Source organism: Podarcis gaigeae (genome assembly GCF_964106915.1).
Source record: "Podarcis gaigeae genome assembly, chromosome: W".
Classification (NCBI taxonomy): Eukaryota; Metazoa; Chordata; class Lepidosauria; order Squamata; family Lacertidae; genus Podarcis; species Podarcis gaigeae.
In genome coordinates, this window is record NC_139695.1 from 5,336,563 (window position 1) to 5,356,437 (window position 19,875).

The 19,875-nt window shown below is 42.6% G+C and overlaps 1 protein-coding gene across 1 annotated transcript in view; it reads right to left on the bottom strand.

The window, feature by feature from the left end:
- LOC310835952 (uncharacterized protein) overlaps nt 1-4,692 on the bottom strand; it is a 48,303-nt gene extending 43,611 nt beyond the window's left edge. Inside the window, exon 1 of the mRNA XM_083720918.1 lies at nt 3,461-4,692. Coding sequence (XP_083577044.1) covers nt 3,461-4,591 — 1,131 coding nt within the window. The 5' untranslated portion in view covers nt 4,592-4,692. The remainder of the gene's footprint in view (nt 1-3,460) is intronic.
- Between the last annotated feature and the right edge of the window lie 15,183 nt (nt 4,693-19,875).

A 19,875-nucleotide genomic window follows, 5' to 3' on the forward strand; every position in this document is an offset into this window, starting at 1 on the left:
GGTAGATTTTATAACTGACCTACCAACGTCCAGAGGGAAAACAGCAGTCATGGTAGTGGTGGATCTACTAACCAAGATGTGTCACTTCATGGCATGTTCCCATGCAGTGACGGTGGAGGAGACAGCCACGCTGTTCGTAGAGCATGTGTTTCAGTTGCATGGGGTTCCTTCTAAGGTAATTTCTGACCAGGGGATGCAGTTCACCTCACAATTTTGGCGCAAGCTCATGGGTTTGCTGCAAGTAGAGGTGAGCTTCATGACAGCATGTTGTTGGGATACTGCCAGGGAGATAAAGTCCATCTGAGCCTCCACGTCGTCTCCGGACGATCCATCAATCTCCCGTAGTATCAGCAATTAGCGACACCAAGCCTCAGAAACAGATTGCCACATTCCTGGGCTGATGCACACTCTATCAGCAGAATTCACACAGCGAAAGGTGCACTCAGGAGGGTATCATTTAGAATGTTTATTCAGTGTTGGTCAGAACAAAGAAAAGCATGACCGACTGCTAGCGTGTTCTGGCGCAGAGAGAGAAAACGAAAGCAATAGCAAACATAAACATCCTGAGAAACAGGAAATACTCAGACTCTGTGACTCACAAGCCTGCTCTCTCTTAAGGTGGAACGGAAATATCTTAACATCCTCCCCCTTTCCGTGTAACCTGTAGTACCTGTGGTTCAACCCAATTGCAACCTCTGTACGTAAACCTTAAGTTGTTCTCTGTTAACAACCTTAGACAACAGATCAGCAGGAATTTCATTTCCTGCCATGTAGGACACCTGAATCAGTCCTTTTTGAATACACTCTCTTGCACGATGTAGCTTAATCTGCAAGTACTTGGTTCTCTGCTTGCAACTCTCTGAGTTCAGCAAAGCCAAACAGGATCTATTGTCTTGATACACTTGTATAGGACATTTCACAGAAACCCCAATGTCCTTAAACAGTTGCATCAACCATTCACAATCCATGAGTGAAAATGACAGAGCATTGAGTTCTGCATCACAGGAACTTAGGCTCACTGTCGTCTGCTTCTTGCACAGCCAGTCAAACAGACAGTGGTTGTACATGTAGCATACTCCAGAAGTGCTTGTACCATCTGTGGTGTCACTTCCAAAACTTGCATCTGCAAAGATTTCAAGACCTCCAGTCTTCTGACTGGTGAACCTCAGCCTGTAGTGCATAGTCCCTTTCAAATAGCGGGCTATGCGCTTCAGAGCTTTCCAATCCTGAACAGTAGGATTGTTAGCATGTCTGCTAAGCAGGTTAGTGCTTACAGCAATGTCAGGTCTTGAGCATCTAGCAATGAAATTCAACTTGCCTAGAATGCATCTGTACAGCGTAGTGTCAGAAAACGCTTCAGCAGTACTATCTACTTGGTAACCTGTCACCATCGGTGTGTCTGCTGGGTTTGCATCAACCAAATTCAACCTGGTTAATACATCAGCAATTTTCTGTGTTTGGTGTACCAGAAAATTACCTGCTTGGTCCCTCTCCACCTGCAGAGAAAGATAGTTGGATACCTCACCAAGATCCTTCATGTCAAAGTGCTCCTTCAGTTGAGCTAGGGTGCTTTGGTAAAAAGCCAGATTCTTCCAAAACGTCAGAAGATCATCAACAAAACATAAACAATACAGTTTGTTTTGCCCCTCCTCCTTGACAAACACACATGCATCAGCTTTGCCCTGGTGAAAACCTAGAGAAAGCAATGTCTCAGTGAGTTTTGTGTTCCAACACCTGGCACTCTGCTTGAGACCATATAAGGATTTCCGCAGTTTACAGACCATTCCCTTCTGTATCTGCATTCCATCAGGTGGAAGCATGTACAGCTCCTCCCCCAAAATTCCGTACAAAAAAGCTGTATTAATGTCATGATGGGAAACATGCAGTTTCTCCTCTGCAGCTATCTTGAGCATCAGCCGAATGCTCTCATATTTGACGGTGGGCGAGTAGGTCTCGTGGTAATCCTGTCCTGGTACCTGTGAAAAACCTCTGGCAACCAATCTGGCTTTGTGTCTGACAACCTTACCATTCTGGTTTGTCTTGGCCTTGAAGACCCATTTGCTGCCAACCAGTCTCATTCCTGGGAGCACCGGTACCAACTCCCAAGTTTGGTTCCTGTTCAAGGAATCAACTTCAGCCTTCATGGCATTTAGCCAAGGCTCAGCATCTTTAGAGGTTAACTCCTGAACCTCTTTGAAGCTTGAAGGTTCCCACACCTTCTCTGAGCTACTAAGAACAGCAGTTGCCGTCTTAGCAAACTCATCAGCAAATCTCTTTGGAGGTCTGCCTTTGGTCGCCCTTTCAGACCTGCGAACTAGACGTAAGTCTTCTGGACTCATCTCCTCCTTCTTAGGAGAAAAGTGACCAATGGTGAACAGTGGTTCTTCCAGTTCATTGTCAGACGCATCAGATGGTCTGACTGAGGCCTTTGTGCTCTTGTAGTCTGCTGTGTCATCACTGTCACTGACACCAGCAGCAGCGCCGCCCACTGAACTGGAATCCGAACTCTGCTCATCATCATCATCATCCTCATCCTCATCCTCAGCTTCCTCAACATCATCTGCCTTTTTCACATCACCTTCATCCTGCTCTGGGTAACTCTGGAAAATTCCCACATTTTCCCCCCACTTAGGATTGTACTCAACACTCTTGGTGAACTTAATGCACCTTTTTCGTACCCCATGAACAAACCATGTGCCCCACGCTTCCCAAGCTTGTTGCTTTGTGGGGTGTGTACCCACATGTCAGAACCAAAGATTTTCATGTGCTTGACGTTCGGTTTTTTTCCAAACATCTTCTCGTACGGAGTGCAACCTATGGGTGATGACAGTCTCCGATTAACGGTATAAACAACCGTTGACAGAGCTTCCCCCCAAAACTTCTCAGGGAGGTTGGCATCATGCAACAAGGTTTTTAGGCCTTGAAGCAAAGTTTGGATTGCTCGCTCCGCAAGTCCATTCATCCATGGCGATCTAGGCATTGACAAGTCATGCTGGATTCTCTTCTCAGTCAGGAAAGCTTCAAACTGCTGAGAAGTGAACTCCCCGCCCCGATCGGTAAAAAGACAGCCGATACGTTTACCACGAACATTCTCCAACCAAGCACAGAATGCCTTGAACTTAGGGAATGCTTGCGATTTCTGCTCAAGCATAAACACATGAATGTACCTAGAAAAAGAATCAATTAGAACCATGAAGTACCTTGCTCCTCCCAAAGAGGGCGCAAGTGGACCAACCAGGTCTGCATGCACTAGCTGGTAGGGTTTGGAAGCCTGCCTGCTAGACTCCTTGCCTTTTGGAGCAACCTTCACCTTGTACTCTGCACAAGATACACATTTCATGTGATATTTACAAGGTTTGATGTTCAAACCTTCAACCAACCCTGGCATCTTGGCTAGCGCTTGCCAAGACATGTGACAAAATTTTCGATGTGCTTCATGAATACATCCTGCATGAAGAACCTTGTTAGTTTGTGCAACACAACAAGAATCAACATTAGACACAACAGCATTGTCATCATAAGTTATACAGAATAAACCATCCATAAACTTTGCATGCAAAATGTCCACTTTGCCTTTCCTGATGACACAGACGCTCCTCTTGAAGGAAATCTCAAAACCACGCCCAGTCAGCTGTGGGACACTCAGCAAATTGTCCGCAGCTCCTGGAACATAAAGTACGTTACTGATGGTTGTATGCAAACTTGCAAGTTTAACAGTCCCTTCTCCTGCAATTTGCAACGTCCTTCCATCAGCCAGGTGGATCTCTCCGTCTTGAGGTGTGAAGGAGATAAACAGGTGCTTATCCTTCGATAAATGGCGACTGGCGCCTGAGTCCACAATAAACCTGGCTTTAGCCTTTGGAGCAGTCTTTGCAGCAAGCAAAACCTTGTTTTCCACCGGCGTGGGCTTTTGCAGCTTGCCCCCCTGCTCCTGGCCATCAGATTTGCCTTTAGCCTTTGTTGAAGCAGTGCCAGCAAACAACGCTTTGTTTTCCACTGGCGTGGGCTCTTCACCCCTCCCCCTCTGCTTCGGGCCATCTGCAGGCATCTGTCTTTGTTTACCTCTGGCCTTCCGGCCTCTGCAAAGACGATGACCTTGGCTCTTACGAGAAACAGAGCTCTCAGCTGCCGACTCCTTGGCTCCCCCTGGAGGCTGGAATATTGCCTGGGCTGACATCACAGTCTGCTCCCTCTGCAGCTTGCAACCGGTGCCCTCTGCATCCCTGCATTCACTCGCATTCTGGGAAACAGCCAGGACCTCCGATGCATTCACACCCTGGGCATTCAGACTCTGAGCTGGGATGATTGGCAGATGGGCAGCTTTCAAAGCATTCCACATCTCACGTGCACTGGGCTTGCCAGCCAGGGTGATTAACTCTTCAGGAGCTACTGAGAGCAAAATTATCCCCATGGCTCTCGAATCCTGTGCCTTCCACTCATCTGTCACAGGGGCTGGGGGATTCTCAGTAATGGTATTCCACACTCCAAGCCTTCTCATCTGGCCCTCACAGTACCTTGCCCAGGTCTGATAGCTGTGGCCATTTAGCTTTGGTGGACACGGAGCAGCTTCTGAGGATTGTAAAAGATCCATCTCATGTCTTTACGTGAGCCCAAGTCTCTATGCCTTCAAAGACTTATTATCTTGGCAGCTCATTAATCACGAAGCCTTCTGGCTCGGCTCCCAGGCCAATTAAGCCTGCCGGACATCAGAGACTCTTCCGCGGCTCACAGAAAAGCCTCCTCTTTTGCTTTTCCACATACCTCAGCAGTCTGTCGCAGTCGCAGTCTTACTCTCCTTTAAGTGCTGTGAATCTGGGCCCGAAACCTGTTGTTGGGATACTGCCAGGGAGATAAAGTCCATCTGAGCCTCCACGTCGTCTCCGGACGATCCATCGATCTCCCGTAGTCACGCAGTATCAGCAATTAGTGACACCAAGCCTCAGAAACAGATTGCCACATTCCTGGGCTGATGCACACTCTGTCAGCAGAATTCACACAGCGAAAGTTGCACTCAGGAGGGTATCATTTAGAATGTTTATTCAGCGTTGGTCAGAACAAAGAAAAGCATGACCGACTGCTAGCGTGTTCTGGCGCAGAGAGAGAAAACAAAAGCAATAGCAAACATAAACATCCTGAGAAACAGGAAATACTCAGACTCTGTGACTCACTAGCCTGCTCTCTCTTAAGGTGGAACGGAAATATCCTAACACAAGGCACCCCGAAACCAACAGGCAAGCGGAGAGAGCAAATGCCGTTTTGCAACAGTATTTGCAGTGTTATGTCAGTCAAAGACAGAACGACTGGGTGGACAAATTAGCACTAGCAGAATTTGCGTACAACAACGCCGAAAACGTGTCCACAGGGATGGCTCCTTTCTTTGCCAATCACAGGTCTCACCCCAGGGCCTTTCCGGGGAGGGGAGGGGAGGGGAGAGGAGTCATGGAGTGTGCCGGCCGCTGAACAGTTTGCGGAAGAGATGGAGGCTATTCACCAACAGCTTCAGTTGAACTTGGAGTGGGCCAAAGAGGTGTACAAGAGGGAAGCAGACAGGAATCGAAGACCAGGGGAGGTCATCCGGGTAGGGGATAGGGTGTGGTTGTCCACGCAGGGGTTGCCCTGGAGGGATGGGTGCAAGAAGCTCAAGCCCAGGAGAGTGGGGCCCTCTGAGGTCATCCAACAGGTCAATCCCGTGGCGTTTAAGTTAAGGCTGCTGGACAGTATGAGGATTCATGCTGTCTTCCACAGGTCACTGCTGTCGCCCTATCGGGAAGGGAGCAACCATCACGGTAGAGGGGAAGGGGTGACCCCAACACCCAACATAGAGGAAAGAGAAATGCAATGAGCTGACAGAAATATTGGACTCTCATTGGAGCGGGCAGCAACTAGAGTATCTAGTGGCTTGGGAGGGGGCGCCTAGCTCAGAAAACACGTGGGTTCCGGAGACTTGCATCACTGAGGAGTATCTGGTGGAGGAGTTCCACGCTTTATTTCCCAACAAACCAAAACCGCCGGATAAGTTCTTTAGGGAGATTTTAGGGCCAACCGATGACGAGGAGGACTTCGAGGGTTTCGCACCATCTGACGATGATGAGTGGGAAACGAGGGGGGTCGATGGGAACGGCACGGGAGAAGGTCATCCCGGGAATTGCCGGGAAACTGCGGGGTTGGGGGAGGGCTGGGGGGATGTTTTTGCGGATAGAGAAGATGAAGATGTCATCTTTCTAGGATTCTCTCCTGCGCCTCGCGACATCGGTGACAGAGAGATAGCCGTCTCTCCTGAGGAGGAGGGGAGGCATCGAGGAGGGGGTGGATGTCAGGGAAGTGGGGGCTGAGAAGGGGGAAACGCTGGGGAAATACAGAGAGCAGCCTCCGATAATGAGCAGCTGCACCTCGTCAGAGAGGGAGGATGACAAAGGGTTGTCAGGAAGCAATGAATCAGGGAGGGGGGAGCAACTTCCAGGGCTTCGCTCTTTACGTAAAGGAGGAAGGAAAAGGGGAGAAGAGAAACTCAAAGAAGAGAACTCAAAATGAGAAAAAAGATAAAATTTTGGAGAAAATAAAAGGAGAGAAGAAATTAAGAGCGAAACCAAAGTCGCAAGAGATTCTGAGAGAAATAAAGTTGTATCAAGTACAATATATGAAAATGATAAATCAGGAAATAGAATGGAAAATCAAGCAGATGAGACAAAAGACATTTGAATCGGCTAATAAATGTGGGAAACTGCTGGCTTGGCAGATGAAAAAAAGACAAAAACTGAATACCATTACAAACTTGGAAGTGGAAGGAAAGAATATACAGAATCCAGTGGAGATTAGAAAGTGCTTCCAGAGATAGTTCAAACAACTATATACACAGAAAGAGACCGACATAGATCAATTTTTAAGAACAAATGGATTACAAAAAATCTCTCAAGAAAATAAATTAATGCTGAATTGTAAAATAACAGATCAGGAGGTGGAAGGTGCCATCCAAAATATGCAGCTGGGCAAATCTCCAGGGCCGGACGGTTTAACCTCAAAATACTATAGATCTTTGAAAGATTGGTTAATTCAACCACTAAAGGAGGTTTGTAATGAAATTTTGGAGGGGGGAAAAAGTGCCTGAGTCGTGGAAGGAAGCTTATATTACACTTATACCAAAAACTGAGTCCGAAAAAACACAACTTAAGAACTACCGCCCCATATCCCTACTTAACGTGGATTACAAAATTTTTGCAGATATTTTGGCTAAAAGACTGAAAAAGGTACTAGTCGATGAGATACACAAAGACCAAGCTGGCTTTCTCCCGGGTAGACACTTGTCTGACAACACGAGAAATATAATTAACATTTTAGAGAAGCTGCAAGTGAACATTAATACTAAAGCAGTTTTGATATTTGTTGAGACGGAGAAAGCCTTTGACAATATTTCTTGGAGTTTCATGAAGAAAAATCTACAGGGGATGGGGGTTCGTCAAGGTTTTGAAAATGGTATAGGTGCAATTTACTCAGAACAAAAGGCTAAATTGATAGTTAACAACGTGGTGACAGAAGAATTTAAGATGGAGAAAGGGACAAGACAAGGCTGCCCAATTTCCCCATTGCTTTTCATTTCGGTCCTGGAGGTCTTGCTAAACATGATTAGAAGGGACCATTTGATCAAAGGTATTCAGGTCGGAGCTAAACAGTATAAACTTAAAGCGTTTGCAGATGACTTAGTATTGACATTACAGGAGCCAGAATCTAGTACTAAAAGAGTATTAGAATTGATTCAGGAATTTGGTCAAGTGGCAGGATTTAAGTTGAACAAGTTAAAGACTAAGGTTCTTGAGAAAAATTTAACACCGATTGAGAAAGAGAGGTTTCAGAAGGAGACGGGATTAACATTGGTTAAGAAAGTAAAATACCTGGGGGTTAATATGACTGCTAAGAACCTAAATTTGTTTAAGGATAATTACGAGAAATGTTGGTCAGAAGTGAAAAAGGATCTTGAAATATGGTCAAATTTGAAGCTTTCCTTGTTTGGTCGAATTGCTGTTATAAAGATGAATGTATTGCCAAGAATGTTATTTTTATTTCAATCACTGCAAATTTTGGACAAAATGGATTGTTTCAAGAAGTGGCAGAAAGAGATTTTTAGATTTGTCTGGCAGGGCAAGAAGCCCAGAATAAAATTTAAAATATTAACTGATGCTAAGGATAGAGGTGGATTTGCCCTGCCGGACCTTAAACTTTACTATGAATCAGCAGCATTTGCTGGTTGAAAGAATGGCTGCTTCTTGAGAACACAGACATTTTGGATCTAGAAGGTTTCAATAATGTTTTTGGGTGGCATGCATATCTGTGGTATGACAAGGTTAAAGCTCACAAAGCATTTAAAAACCATATTGTCAGAAGAGCATTGTTTAATGTCTGGACAAGATATAAAGATTTACTTGAAAATAAAACCTCAAGGTGGCTATCACCGATGGAAGCGAAGGCTCAGAAAAAAGCTCAATATGGAGGCCAAATGGCCAAAATATTGGGAGATTTTGGAACAAGAAGGTGACAAATTGAAATTGCAGAGTTTTGAGAGACTAAAAGATAAAGTGCGAGACTGGCTTCATTATTATCAAATAAGGGAGGCTTATAATATGGATAAAAAAATTGGTTTCCAGGTGGAAAAATCAAAATTGGAAACAGAACTGTTAGATCCCAAAACTAAGATATTATCAAGAATGTATAACTTGCTGTTGAAATGGAATACACAGGATGAAACGGTTAAATCTGCTATGATTAAATGGGCACAAGATGTTGGACATAACATAATGTTTGCTGACTGGGAGCAGTTGTGGACCACTGGTATGAAATTTACGGCATGTAATCCCCTAAGAGAGAATATTATGAAAATGATATACAGGTGGTACATGACACCAGTCAAGCTTGCAAAAATATATCACTTGCCCGATAATAAGTGTTGGAAATGTAAGGAAAATGAAGGTACATTATTTCACCTTTGGTGGATGTGCCCAAAGATTAAGGCCTTCTGGGAAATGATATATAATGAAATGAAAAAGGTATTTAAATATACCTTCCTGAAGAAACCAAAGGCCTTTCTCCTGGGCATGGTCGGCCAATTGGTGCCAAAGAAGGACATTTTTTTTTAATGTATGCTACAACAGCAGCAAGAATACTCATCGCGAAATATTGGAAGACACAAGATCTACCCACCTTGGAAGAATGGCAGATGAAAGTGATAGACTATATGGAATTGGCGGAAATGACTGGCAGAATCCGAGACCAGGGAGAAGAGTTGGTGGAAGAAAATTGGAAGAAATTTAAAGACTATCTGCAGAAACACTGTAAAATTAATGAATGTTAAAATGATGCAGGATTGAAATGAGATGGTTTTAGTAACAAAGTTAAAAGAATATGCGAAAAAGGATTGATAATTAGATGAAAATATGATGTTCAATATGTTAAGATTTATAATTAAGATAAAAACAAAGAGGGAAAGGATTTGCTGAATTAACTATGTGAACTGGAATACAAAAAAGGGAGGTGTGAGGAGGTCAGGAAACGAGTAATTGAAATATAAGACACGAAAAGATTGATTTGTTTTTAATTGTTTCCCCCCCCCACACATATTTTGTACTTTTTTCTGTATTTCTGTATTTTTTTTCTTTTTCTTTTTCTTTTCTTATATTGTAATTTTCTTTGTTTCTAAAATCTCAATAAATATCTTTTTAAAAAAGAAAAAGAAAAGGGGAGGTTTCAGGAAGTGGTTATGCTGGAGAAAACGAAGGGAGGGGACAGTCTCAGCAACTGACACCGAATGAGGAGGACATGCTTTTTGAGAGCTCTGGATTGTAAATAGAATAATGGACTCAATAAATCTTGTAAAGCTGGCTGGAGTCCCGAGCTGTTATCTCTTCTAGCACCCACCACTCACCCTTGACACTACAGTTGTTGCCAGTTTCTCCACGATGGCTACCGGACTCCCAAAGTGTTGAGTTTTATTTTATTTTGTTTGTTTTTTTAAAAATTTTGATTTATTTATTAATTTGTGTGTTTTTTATTTGTTCATTTCATTTATTTATTTATTTATTTTAACTTATGTTTTTTCCTTATTTTGGGGGGACCCCCAATGCTTAAGCTTAAGCTTTTTGAGAGTATCGAGTGCGAGTGGCTGCTCTTTTGGACCTACCTGCTGATTGATGGCATCTTTCACGGCGATGCCGAGCAGGTCAGGGGGAGGGCCTCTGATGACCCAGTTGGATTTGGGGTTTGAGTTCTGATTCCCTGCTTCACGCCTGTCCGTCCAAAGGTCCAGGAGTACCAGGAAGCCCTGGAAGGCGTCCTCGTCAAGGGGAAGGACGGGATCCGATTGATCCCAGAACCCTACAGCGTCCCATTGGACAAGGTGAGTGGTTTTATTGGGGGGGGGGGGGTCGGCCATCCGGGTTCCCATTTCTCGAACCCGCAACCTTCTCCCCCCACAGGTCGACAAGGAGTGCTGAAACCCTCACACGGTGGACCATAACCAATAATTCGTTTCGGGCCCAGAAGTACGGCAGAAGAACAGAATGCAGATTGTCTTCTCTGCATGTCAAGAAGATTGATGAGGGGTATGTGCTCAAGCCCCGGGAAGCCTGCCAGTCCCTAATTAATTGGCAATAAGGGTGGACTTTGAACTTTAAGCCAAAGTGCTGGTCGGCTGCGGCCGGAGAATGCAAAGGCCTCATTTGAAACGCAGCTGCTTGTAAATAGACGCAGCCTGCTTTAAAGACACAGACATGGCTAATCCAAAGGTACAGGAGGCTCTTCAATTTGCAATGGGAATTCCAAAGCTCTCAAAAGGGAATTATCAGAACTGGGTGCAGTATGCAGAAGCTCTGCTAAGAAAAGAGGGTCTGTTTAATGTGATAACAGATGCCCCCCCCCCAGCTCCAGTTACCGAAGCATGGGAGGCTAAGGATTCCAAAGCAAGGTGAATCTGACGCTTATTGTGTCTCCTGAAGAGTTATGTCTTTTGCGTGACAAGGCCTCAGCCAAAGAAATGTAGGACAGTCTCCAACAGTCACATTTAAGAACGGAGGCGGGTGCTTCTTTGTTCTTTTATGCCAAGTTGCATGATATGGCACTTGTTGAAGGAGCAGATGTATGTGCTCACCTCATGGAAATGCAGAATCTTAGGCATGAGTTGCAACAGCGTGGAATCACCTTTCCAGAGGCTGTGTATTCCTTCATGATTCTGCATTCTTTGGGTTCAAGTTGGGAAGCAATTGACAGCCAGCTTGCTGTTTTGCCAACTGCTCAGCTAACAGTAGTGCATGTCACTGCTGTGGTGTTAACTGAAGTGGATCGGCATAGTGCTAGCTGTATCACCAAAGGGGAGTCCTCACAGACGTCATCCCAGAATGCAGTGCAACCACTAGATGGTGCCAAAGCTTTGAAGGCAGTGAAATGCTACTTGTGTGGACGTCTAGGCCACATGAAGAGGGATTGTAAACATCCCAATGCCAAGGCAACAGAGCAGCGCAGCGAAAGCTCAATGCGTGGAAAAGGCAAAGGTCAGAAGTCCAGGACAACGCAACACAAGGCTATGGTCTCACGCTTCACTCCAAAGGTTCAGAAGACATCTAGATCTTTCTTCATCGTTGACTTGGGAGCGACCAGGCACGTCTGCAAAGACAAACACCTGTTTGTGTCCTTTACTCCGCAGGAAGGTGCGATTCACCAAGCGGATGACCACACAATCTCCAGTCAAGGCTATGGAATGGTTGTTCTTCACAGCTTGGATACATCAATACGCAACATTCTTTTTGTTCCAGATGCTGCACACAACCTATTGAGCGTCTCGCAGCTGACTGAACAGGACATAGACGTTTCCTTCAAGAAGAGGAAGTGCACCATCACCAAGAAAGATGATTTTGTATTGCATGCTGATTATTTTGATCATTGCATTATGATGATTCTGTTGAGGTTGTGCAGGATGAAACTTGTTGTATTGCAGATATTAACAAGGTTTTGCATGCAGGATGTATTCATGATTATCACAGGAAACTTGGTCATTTAAACTTTGAGGCAGTTTCCAAAATGCCTGCCTTAGTTGAAGGTATGACTATTAAGCCCTGCAGGTACCATATGAAGTGTAAGGCATGTGCAGCAAACAAGGTCAAAATGGCTGCAAAAGGTAAGGTGTCTAGTAGACAAGCTACAGAACCATACCAGGTAGTGCATGCTGATCTTGTTGGTCCACTAACACCCTCTTTGGGTGGAGCCAGGTATTTTATGGTTATCATTGATTCATATTCCAAGTATATTCATGTGTTCAATCCTAGGTTCAAGGAATTCTGTGCTTGGTTGCAAAATGTGCATGATAAACAGGTGAAATGTTTGTTTACAGATCGAGGGGGAGAATTCACTTCTCAGCAGTCTGAAGCTTTTCTGACTAAGAAAGGAATTCAACATGACCTTTCAAGTCCACGGTCTCCTTGGATGAATGGACTTTGTGAAAGGGCAAGCCAAACATTGCTTCAAGGCTTGAAAACCTTACTGCATTATGCCACTCTTCCAGAGAGTTATTGGACAGAAGCGCTCAGCTGTTTTTTTTATACTTATAATCGCAGATTGTCATCACCGATTGGTTGTACCCCCTATGAAAAGATGTTTGGCAAGAAACCATTCATCAAGCACATGAGAATTTTTGGTTCTGACATGTGGGTTCACACACAGTTCACACAAAGCTCCAAGTTAGGCAAAAGTGGTTTGCATGGTATCTTTCTATGATATCAAAAAGGTTCTTACAGAGTAATGATGACTGACTCTAATACAGTTAGGCTCACTAGAAGTGTTGAGTATAATGTCAAGTGGGGGGAGAATGTGGGCATTTTCCAATGTTATCCTGATGACAGTGAAGAGTCTGAGGATAAGCAGCAGCAAAACCCCACAACCACTGATGAAGGTTCTGATTCTGAATCTGCGACCCTCTGAAGTCTCTGATCGAGAATTGGAGGAACCACTGTTCACCATAGGCCCCTTTTCTCCTAAGAAAGAAGAGGAGAGCATTGAAGACTTACGTCTAATTCGCAGGTCTGAAAGAGCCACAAAAGGAAGACCTCCAAAGAGATTTGCTGATGAATTTGCTAAAGCAGCAAAAGCTGTAACTGCTGTTAATAGCGCCAAGAAGATATTTGAACCTTCAAACTTCCAAGAGATCTTAAAAATAGCGAAAAATACGGTAATTGCAATGCTTCTGATTTCAGGTAAAAAAAATTTAAGAACAAATGGATTACAAAAAATCTCTCAAGAAAATAAATTAATGCTGAATTATAAAATAACAGATCAGGAGGTGGAAGGTGCCATCCAAAATATGCAGTTGGACAGTGGGCACAGGACATTGGTTACAACATTATGTTTGCTGACTGGGAACGGTTATGGACCACTGGTATGAATTTCACGGCATGTAATGCTTTGAAAGAAAATATTATGAAAATGATTTATAGGTGGTACATGACACCAGTCAAGCTTGCAAAGATATATCATGTGCCTGACAATAAGTGTTGGAAATGTAAGGAAACTGAGGGTACATTCTTTCACCTCTGGTGGACATGCCCAAAGGTTAAGGCCTTCTGGGAAATGATCTATAATGAACTGAAAAAGGTATTTAAGTATACCTTTCTTAAGAAACCAGAGGCCTTTCTATTGGGCATTGTTGGCCAGATGGTGTTAAAGAAGGATAGAACCTTTTTCATGTATGCAACAACAGCAGCAAGAATACTTATCGCAAAGTACTGGAAGACACAAGATTTGCCCACCTTGGAAGAATGGCAGATGCAACTGATAGACTATATGGAACTGGCAGAAATGACTGGCAGAATCCGAGACATGGGAGAAGAACAAACAGAAGAAGATTGGATGAAATTTAAAGATTATCTGCAAAAACATTGTAAACTATTTGAACGTTAAAATGATGCAGGATATAGAGATAGTGTGGCATTAGTGACAAAGCTGAAAGGAACGTGCAAAGATGTTTTATAAGTAACAAGTGAAGAAACATAGCAAAATTAATCAATGATGGGGGATTAGAAGATAAGTGGCTAGTAGCGGCAATGGTTAATTTAAAAGAAATTAAGTAACATTAAGATCAGTCAAAATAAGGGAAGAGTTTGCTGAAACAAATTTGGAAACTGGAATACAGAAAAGGGAGGTGTGAGGAAGTCGGGAAAGTAAGGTATATGAAATTAAGAACTGAATTTATATATTTTGTTTGATTTTTATATGTTATATTGTTTATTGTTTGTTATTGTGTCGTTTTGTTTTGTTTGTTATGATAAAATTTGTTGAAAACCTAATAAAAATCTTTTTTTAAAAAACAACAAAATATGCAGTTGGACAAATCTCCAGGGCCGGACGGTTTAACCTCAAAATATTATAGATCTCTGAAAGATTGGCTAATTCAACCACTAAAGGAGGTTTGTAATGAAATTTTGGAGGGGGGAAAAGCGCCTGAGTCGTGGAAGGAAGTTTATATTACACTTATACCAAAAACTGAGTCCGAAAAAACACAACTTAAGAACTACCGCCCCATATCCCTACTTAACGTGGATTACAAAATTTTTGCAGATATTTTGGCTAAAAGACTGAAAAAGGTACTAGTCGAGGAGATACACAAAGACCAAGCTGGCTTTCTCCTGGGTAGACACTTGTCTGACAACACGAGAAATATAATTAACATTTTAGAGAAGCTGCAAGTGAACATTAATACTAAAGCAGTTTTGATATTTGTTGAGACGGAGAAAGCCTTTGACAATATTTCTTGGAGTTTCATGAAGAAAAAGCTTCAGGGGATGGGGGTTCGTCAAGGTTTTGAAAATGGTATAGGTGCAATTTACTCAGAACAAAAGGCTAAATTGATAGTTAACAACGTGGTGACAGAAGAATTTAAGATGGAGAAAGGGACACGACAAGGCTGCCCAATTTCCCCACTGCTTTTTATTTCGGTCCTGGAGGTTTTGCTAAACATGATTAGAAGGGACCATCTGATCAAAGGTATTCAGGTCGGAGCTAAACAGTACAAACTTAAAGCGTTTGCAGATGACTTAGTATTGACATTACAGGAGCCAGAATCTAGTACTAAAAGAGTATTAGAATTGATTCAGGAATTTGGTCAAGTGGCAGGATTTAAGTTGAACAAGTTAAAGACTAAGGTTCTTGAGAAAAATTTAACACCGATTGAGAAAGAGAGGTTTCAGAAGGAGACGGGATTAACATTGGTTAAGAAAGTAAAATACCTGGGGGTTAACATGACTGCTAAGAACTTAAATTTATTTAAAGATAATTACGAGAAATGTTGGTCAGAAGTGAAAAAGGATCTTGAAATATGGTCAAATTTGAAGCTTTCCTTGTTTGGTCGAATTGCTGTTATAAAGATGAATGTATTGCCAAGAATGTTATTTTTATTTCAATCACTGCAAATTTTGGACAAAATGGATTGTTTCAAGAAGTGGCAGAAAGAGATTTTTAGATTTGTCTGGCAGGGCAAGAAGCCCAGAATAAAATTTAAAATATTAACTGCTGCAAAGGATAGAGGTGGATTTGCCCTGCCAGACCTTAAACTTTACTATGAATCAGCAGCATTTGCTGGTTGAAAGAATGGCTGCTTCTTGAGAACACAGACATTTTGGATCTAGAAGGTTCTAATAATGTTTTTGGGTGGCATGCATATCTGTGGTATGACAAGTTTAAAGCTCACAAAGCATTTAAAAACCATATTGTCAGAAGAGCACTGTTTAATGTCTGGATAAGATATAAAGACTTACTTGAAAATAAAACCCCAAGGTGGTTATCACCGATGGAAGCGAAGGCTCAGAAAAAGCTCAATATGGAGGCCAAATGGCCGAAATATTGGGAGATTTTGGAACAAGAAGGTGACAAATTGAAATTGCAGAGTTTTGAGAAACTAAAAGGTAAAGTGCGAGACTGGCTTCATTATTATCAAATAAGGGAGGCCTACAATTTGGACAAGAAAATTGGCTTCCAGGTGGAAAAATCAAAATTGGAAACAGAACTGTTAGATCCCAAAACTAAGATATTATCAAGAATGTATAACTTGCTGTTGAAATGGAATACTCAGGATGAAACGGTTAAATCTGCTATGATAAAATGGGCACAAGATATTGGACATAACATAATGTTTGCTGACTGGGAACAGTTGTGGACCACAGGTATGAAATTCACGGCATGTAATGCCTTAAGAGAGAATATTATGAAAATGATATACAGGTGGTACATGACCCCAGTCAAGCTCGCAAAAATTTATCATTTGCCCGAGAATAAGTGTTGGAAGTGTAAAGAAAATGAAGGTACATTCTTTCACCTTTGGTGGACGTGCCCAAAGATTAAGGCTTTCTGGGAAATGATCTATAATGAAATGAAAAAGGTATTTAAATATACCTTTCTGAAGAAACCAGAGGCCTTTCTCCTGGGCATGGTCGGCCAATTGGTGCCAAAGAGGGATAGAACATTCTTTATGTATGCTACAACAGCAGCAAGAATACTCATCGCAAAGTATTGGAAGACACAAGATCTACCCACCTTGGAAGAATGGCAGATGAAAGTGATAGACTATATGGAATTGGCGGAAATGACTGGCAGAATCCGAGACCAGGGAGAAGAGTTGGTGGAAGAAGACTGGAAGAAATCTAAAGACTATCTGCAGAAACACTGTAAAATTAATGAATGTTAAAATGATGTAGGATTGAAATGAGAGGCTTTAGCAACAAAGTTAAAAAAATATGTAAAAATGGATTGATATTTGATAATTAGATGAAAACATGAAGCTCAATATGTTAAGATATAAAATTAAGATAAAAACAAAGAGGGTAAGGATTTGCTGAATTAACCATGTGAACTGGAATACAAAAAAGGGAGGCGTGAGGAGGTGAGGAAAATAAGTCAATGAAACCTAAGACATGAAAAGATTGATTTGTTTTTAATTGTGCTTTTTTACTTATCATTTATTTTTTATGTATTTTGTATTTTTCATTTGTATTCTTGTAATTTTTTTATTTCTTATTTTTTTCTTTTTTTATTCTGTAACTGCTTTCTGTTTATAAAATCTTAATAAATATCTTATAAAAAAAAAAAAACTTCCAAGAGATCCAGGCTTTGGACCCGAAGGATACTGAGTCATGGTTAAGTGCCATGAAGGCTGAGCTTGATTCCTTCGAGAGGAACAAAACATGGGAGCTAGTTCTGACAGTTCCAGGGATGAAACTGCTTGACAGCAAATTGGTTTTCAAAGCAAAGCCAGATCAAAATGGCAAGGTAGTCAGACACAAAGCCAGATTGGTAGCCAGAGGTTTTTCACAGGTACCAGAAGAAGACAATCACGAGACCTACTCACACACCGTGAGATATGAGAGCATTAGGCTTATGCTCAAACTTGCTGCAGAAGAGAATCTACATGTTTCTCATCACGATGTGAATACAGCATTTTTGTACAGAACCTTAGGTGAATCACTTTATATGCTTCCACCTGATGGCGTACAGGTAAAACAGGGATTTGTTTGTTCTCTGAAGAAGTCCCTATATGGTCTCAAGCAAAGTACACAATGCTGGCACTCTAAACTCACTGAAGTGTTGTTTTCTCTAGGTTTTCAGTGAGGTGAAGCTGATCCATGTGTATTTGTCAAAGAGGAAGGGCAAAAGAAGCTTTATTGCTTATTTTATGTTGATGATATTCTGTTCTTTTGGAAGGATGTCACAATGTACAATAACGCCCTAGCTCAACTGAAGGAGCACTTTGACATGAAAGATCTTGGTGAGGTAATCAACTACCTATCTCTGGAAATAGAGAGAGACCAAGATGGTAATATTTTAGTACACCAGTCACAGAAAATTACTGATGTGTTAACCAAACTAAACCTGATGGATGCTAACCCTGTAGACACACCAATGACAACAGGATGTTGTTGTTGTTTAGTCGTTTAGTCGTGTCCGACTCTTCGTGACCCCATGGACCAGAGCACGCCAGGCACTTCTGTCCTCCACTGCCTCCCGCAGTTTGATCAAACTCAGGCTGGTAGCTTCAAGAACACCATCCAACCATCTCATCCTCTGTCGTCCCCTTCTCCTTGTGCCCTCCATCTTTCCCAACATCAGGGTCTTTTCCAGGGAGTCTTCTCTTCTCATGAGGTGGCCAAAGTATTGGAGCCTCAGCTTCACGATCTGTCCTTCCAGTGAGCACTCAGGGCTGATTTCCTTAAGAATGGATAGGTTTGATCTTCTTGCAGTCCATAGGGCTCTCAAGAGTCTCCTCCAGCACCATAATTCAAAAGCATCAATTCTTCGGCGATCAGCCTTCTTTATGGTCCAGCTCTCACTTCCATACATCACTACTGGGAAAACCATAGCTTTTACTATACGGACCTTTGTTGGCAAGGTGATGTCTCTACTTTTTAAGATGCTGTCTAGGTTTGTCATTGCTTTTCTCCCAAGAAGCAGGCGTCTTTTAATTTCGTGACTGCTGTCACCATCTGCAGTGATCCTGGAGCCCAAGAAAGTAAAATCTCTTACTGCCTCCATTTCTTCCCCTTCTATTTGCCAGGAGGTGATGGAACCAGTGGCCATGATCTTCGTTTTTTTGATGTTGAGCTTCAGACCATATTTTGCGCTCTCCTCTTTCACCCTCAATAAAAAGTTTTTTAATTCCTCCTCACTTTCTGCCATCAAGGTTGTGTCATCTGCATATCTGAGGTTGTTGATATTTCTTCCGGCAATCTTAATTCCGGCTTCGGATTCATCCAGCCCAGCCTTTCGCATGATGAATTCTGCATATAAGTTAAATAAGCAGGGAGACAATATACAGCCTTGTTGTACTCCTTTCCCAATTTTGAACCAATCAACAGAATAGATGATACTGAAGAAGCATTTTCTGACACTACACTGTATAGAAGTGTGCTAGGCAAATGAAACTTCATTGCCAGATGTTCAAGGCCTGACACTGCAGTTAGCACAAATTTGCTAAGCAGGCATGTCAACAACCCTACTGTTAAGGATTGGAAAGCTCTGAAACGCATAGCACGCAATTTGAAAGGCACTATGCACTACAGACTGAGATTTAACAAACAGAAGTCTGGTGGTCTTGAGATATTTGCTGATGCGAGTTTGGGAAGTGACACTACAGACAGGAAAAGCACGTCTGGGGTTTGCTACATGTACAACCAGGGTCTATTTGATTGGTCTTTGTTCTGACCAACGCTGAATAAAGTTGTAAATAATGCTCTCCTGAGTGCATCTTTTGCTGTACGAACTCTGCTGAAAGAGCGTGCACCAGCCTTGGAATGTGGCATGTTATTTCTGAGGCTCATGTCGCTAATTGACAGATACTGTATCTACGGGAGATCAATGGATCGTCTGGAGGCGACGTGGAACCATGATGGCCTTTGTCTCCCTGGCAGTATCCCAACATGGTCGTGCAAGCAGCAAACAACAGTAAGCTTAAGTTCTTGTGTAGCTGAACTGATTGCACTGTCTTATTCACTTGTGCATTGTGAATGGTTGTTACAATTGTGTAAAGACATGAATTCCTGTCAGATGTCCAATCCAGGTTTATCAGAACAACAAACATGTTTGGCTTTGCTGACTTCTGAAGGTTGTAAGCAAAGCATGAAGCACTTGCAATTGAAGCTGCAACATGCTAGAGAATGTGTTCAGAGAGGACTCGTAACAGTGTCCTACATGCCAGGTAATGCCTGCTGATTCATTGTCCAAGGTTGTTCCGAAGGATCAACACTGTACCTATGTACAGAAATTGGGTGTGCTGCTCCAGGGGGGAGGTTACCGTGGGGCGAGGTCCAGGACCTGAGTTGAGGGTTGGCAGACAGTCCTCCTCGGGCGAAGCGGGGTCCA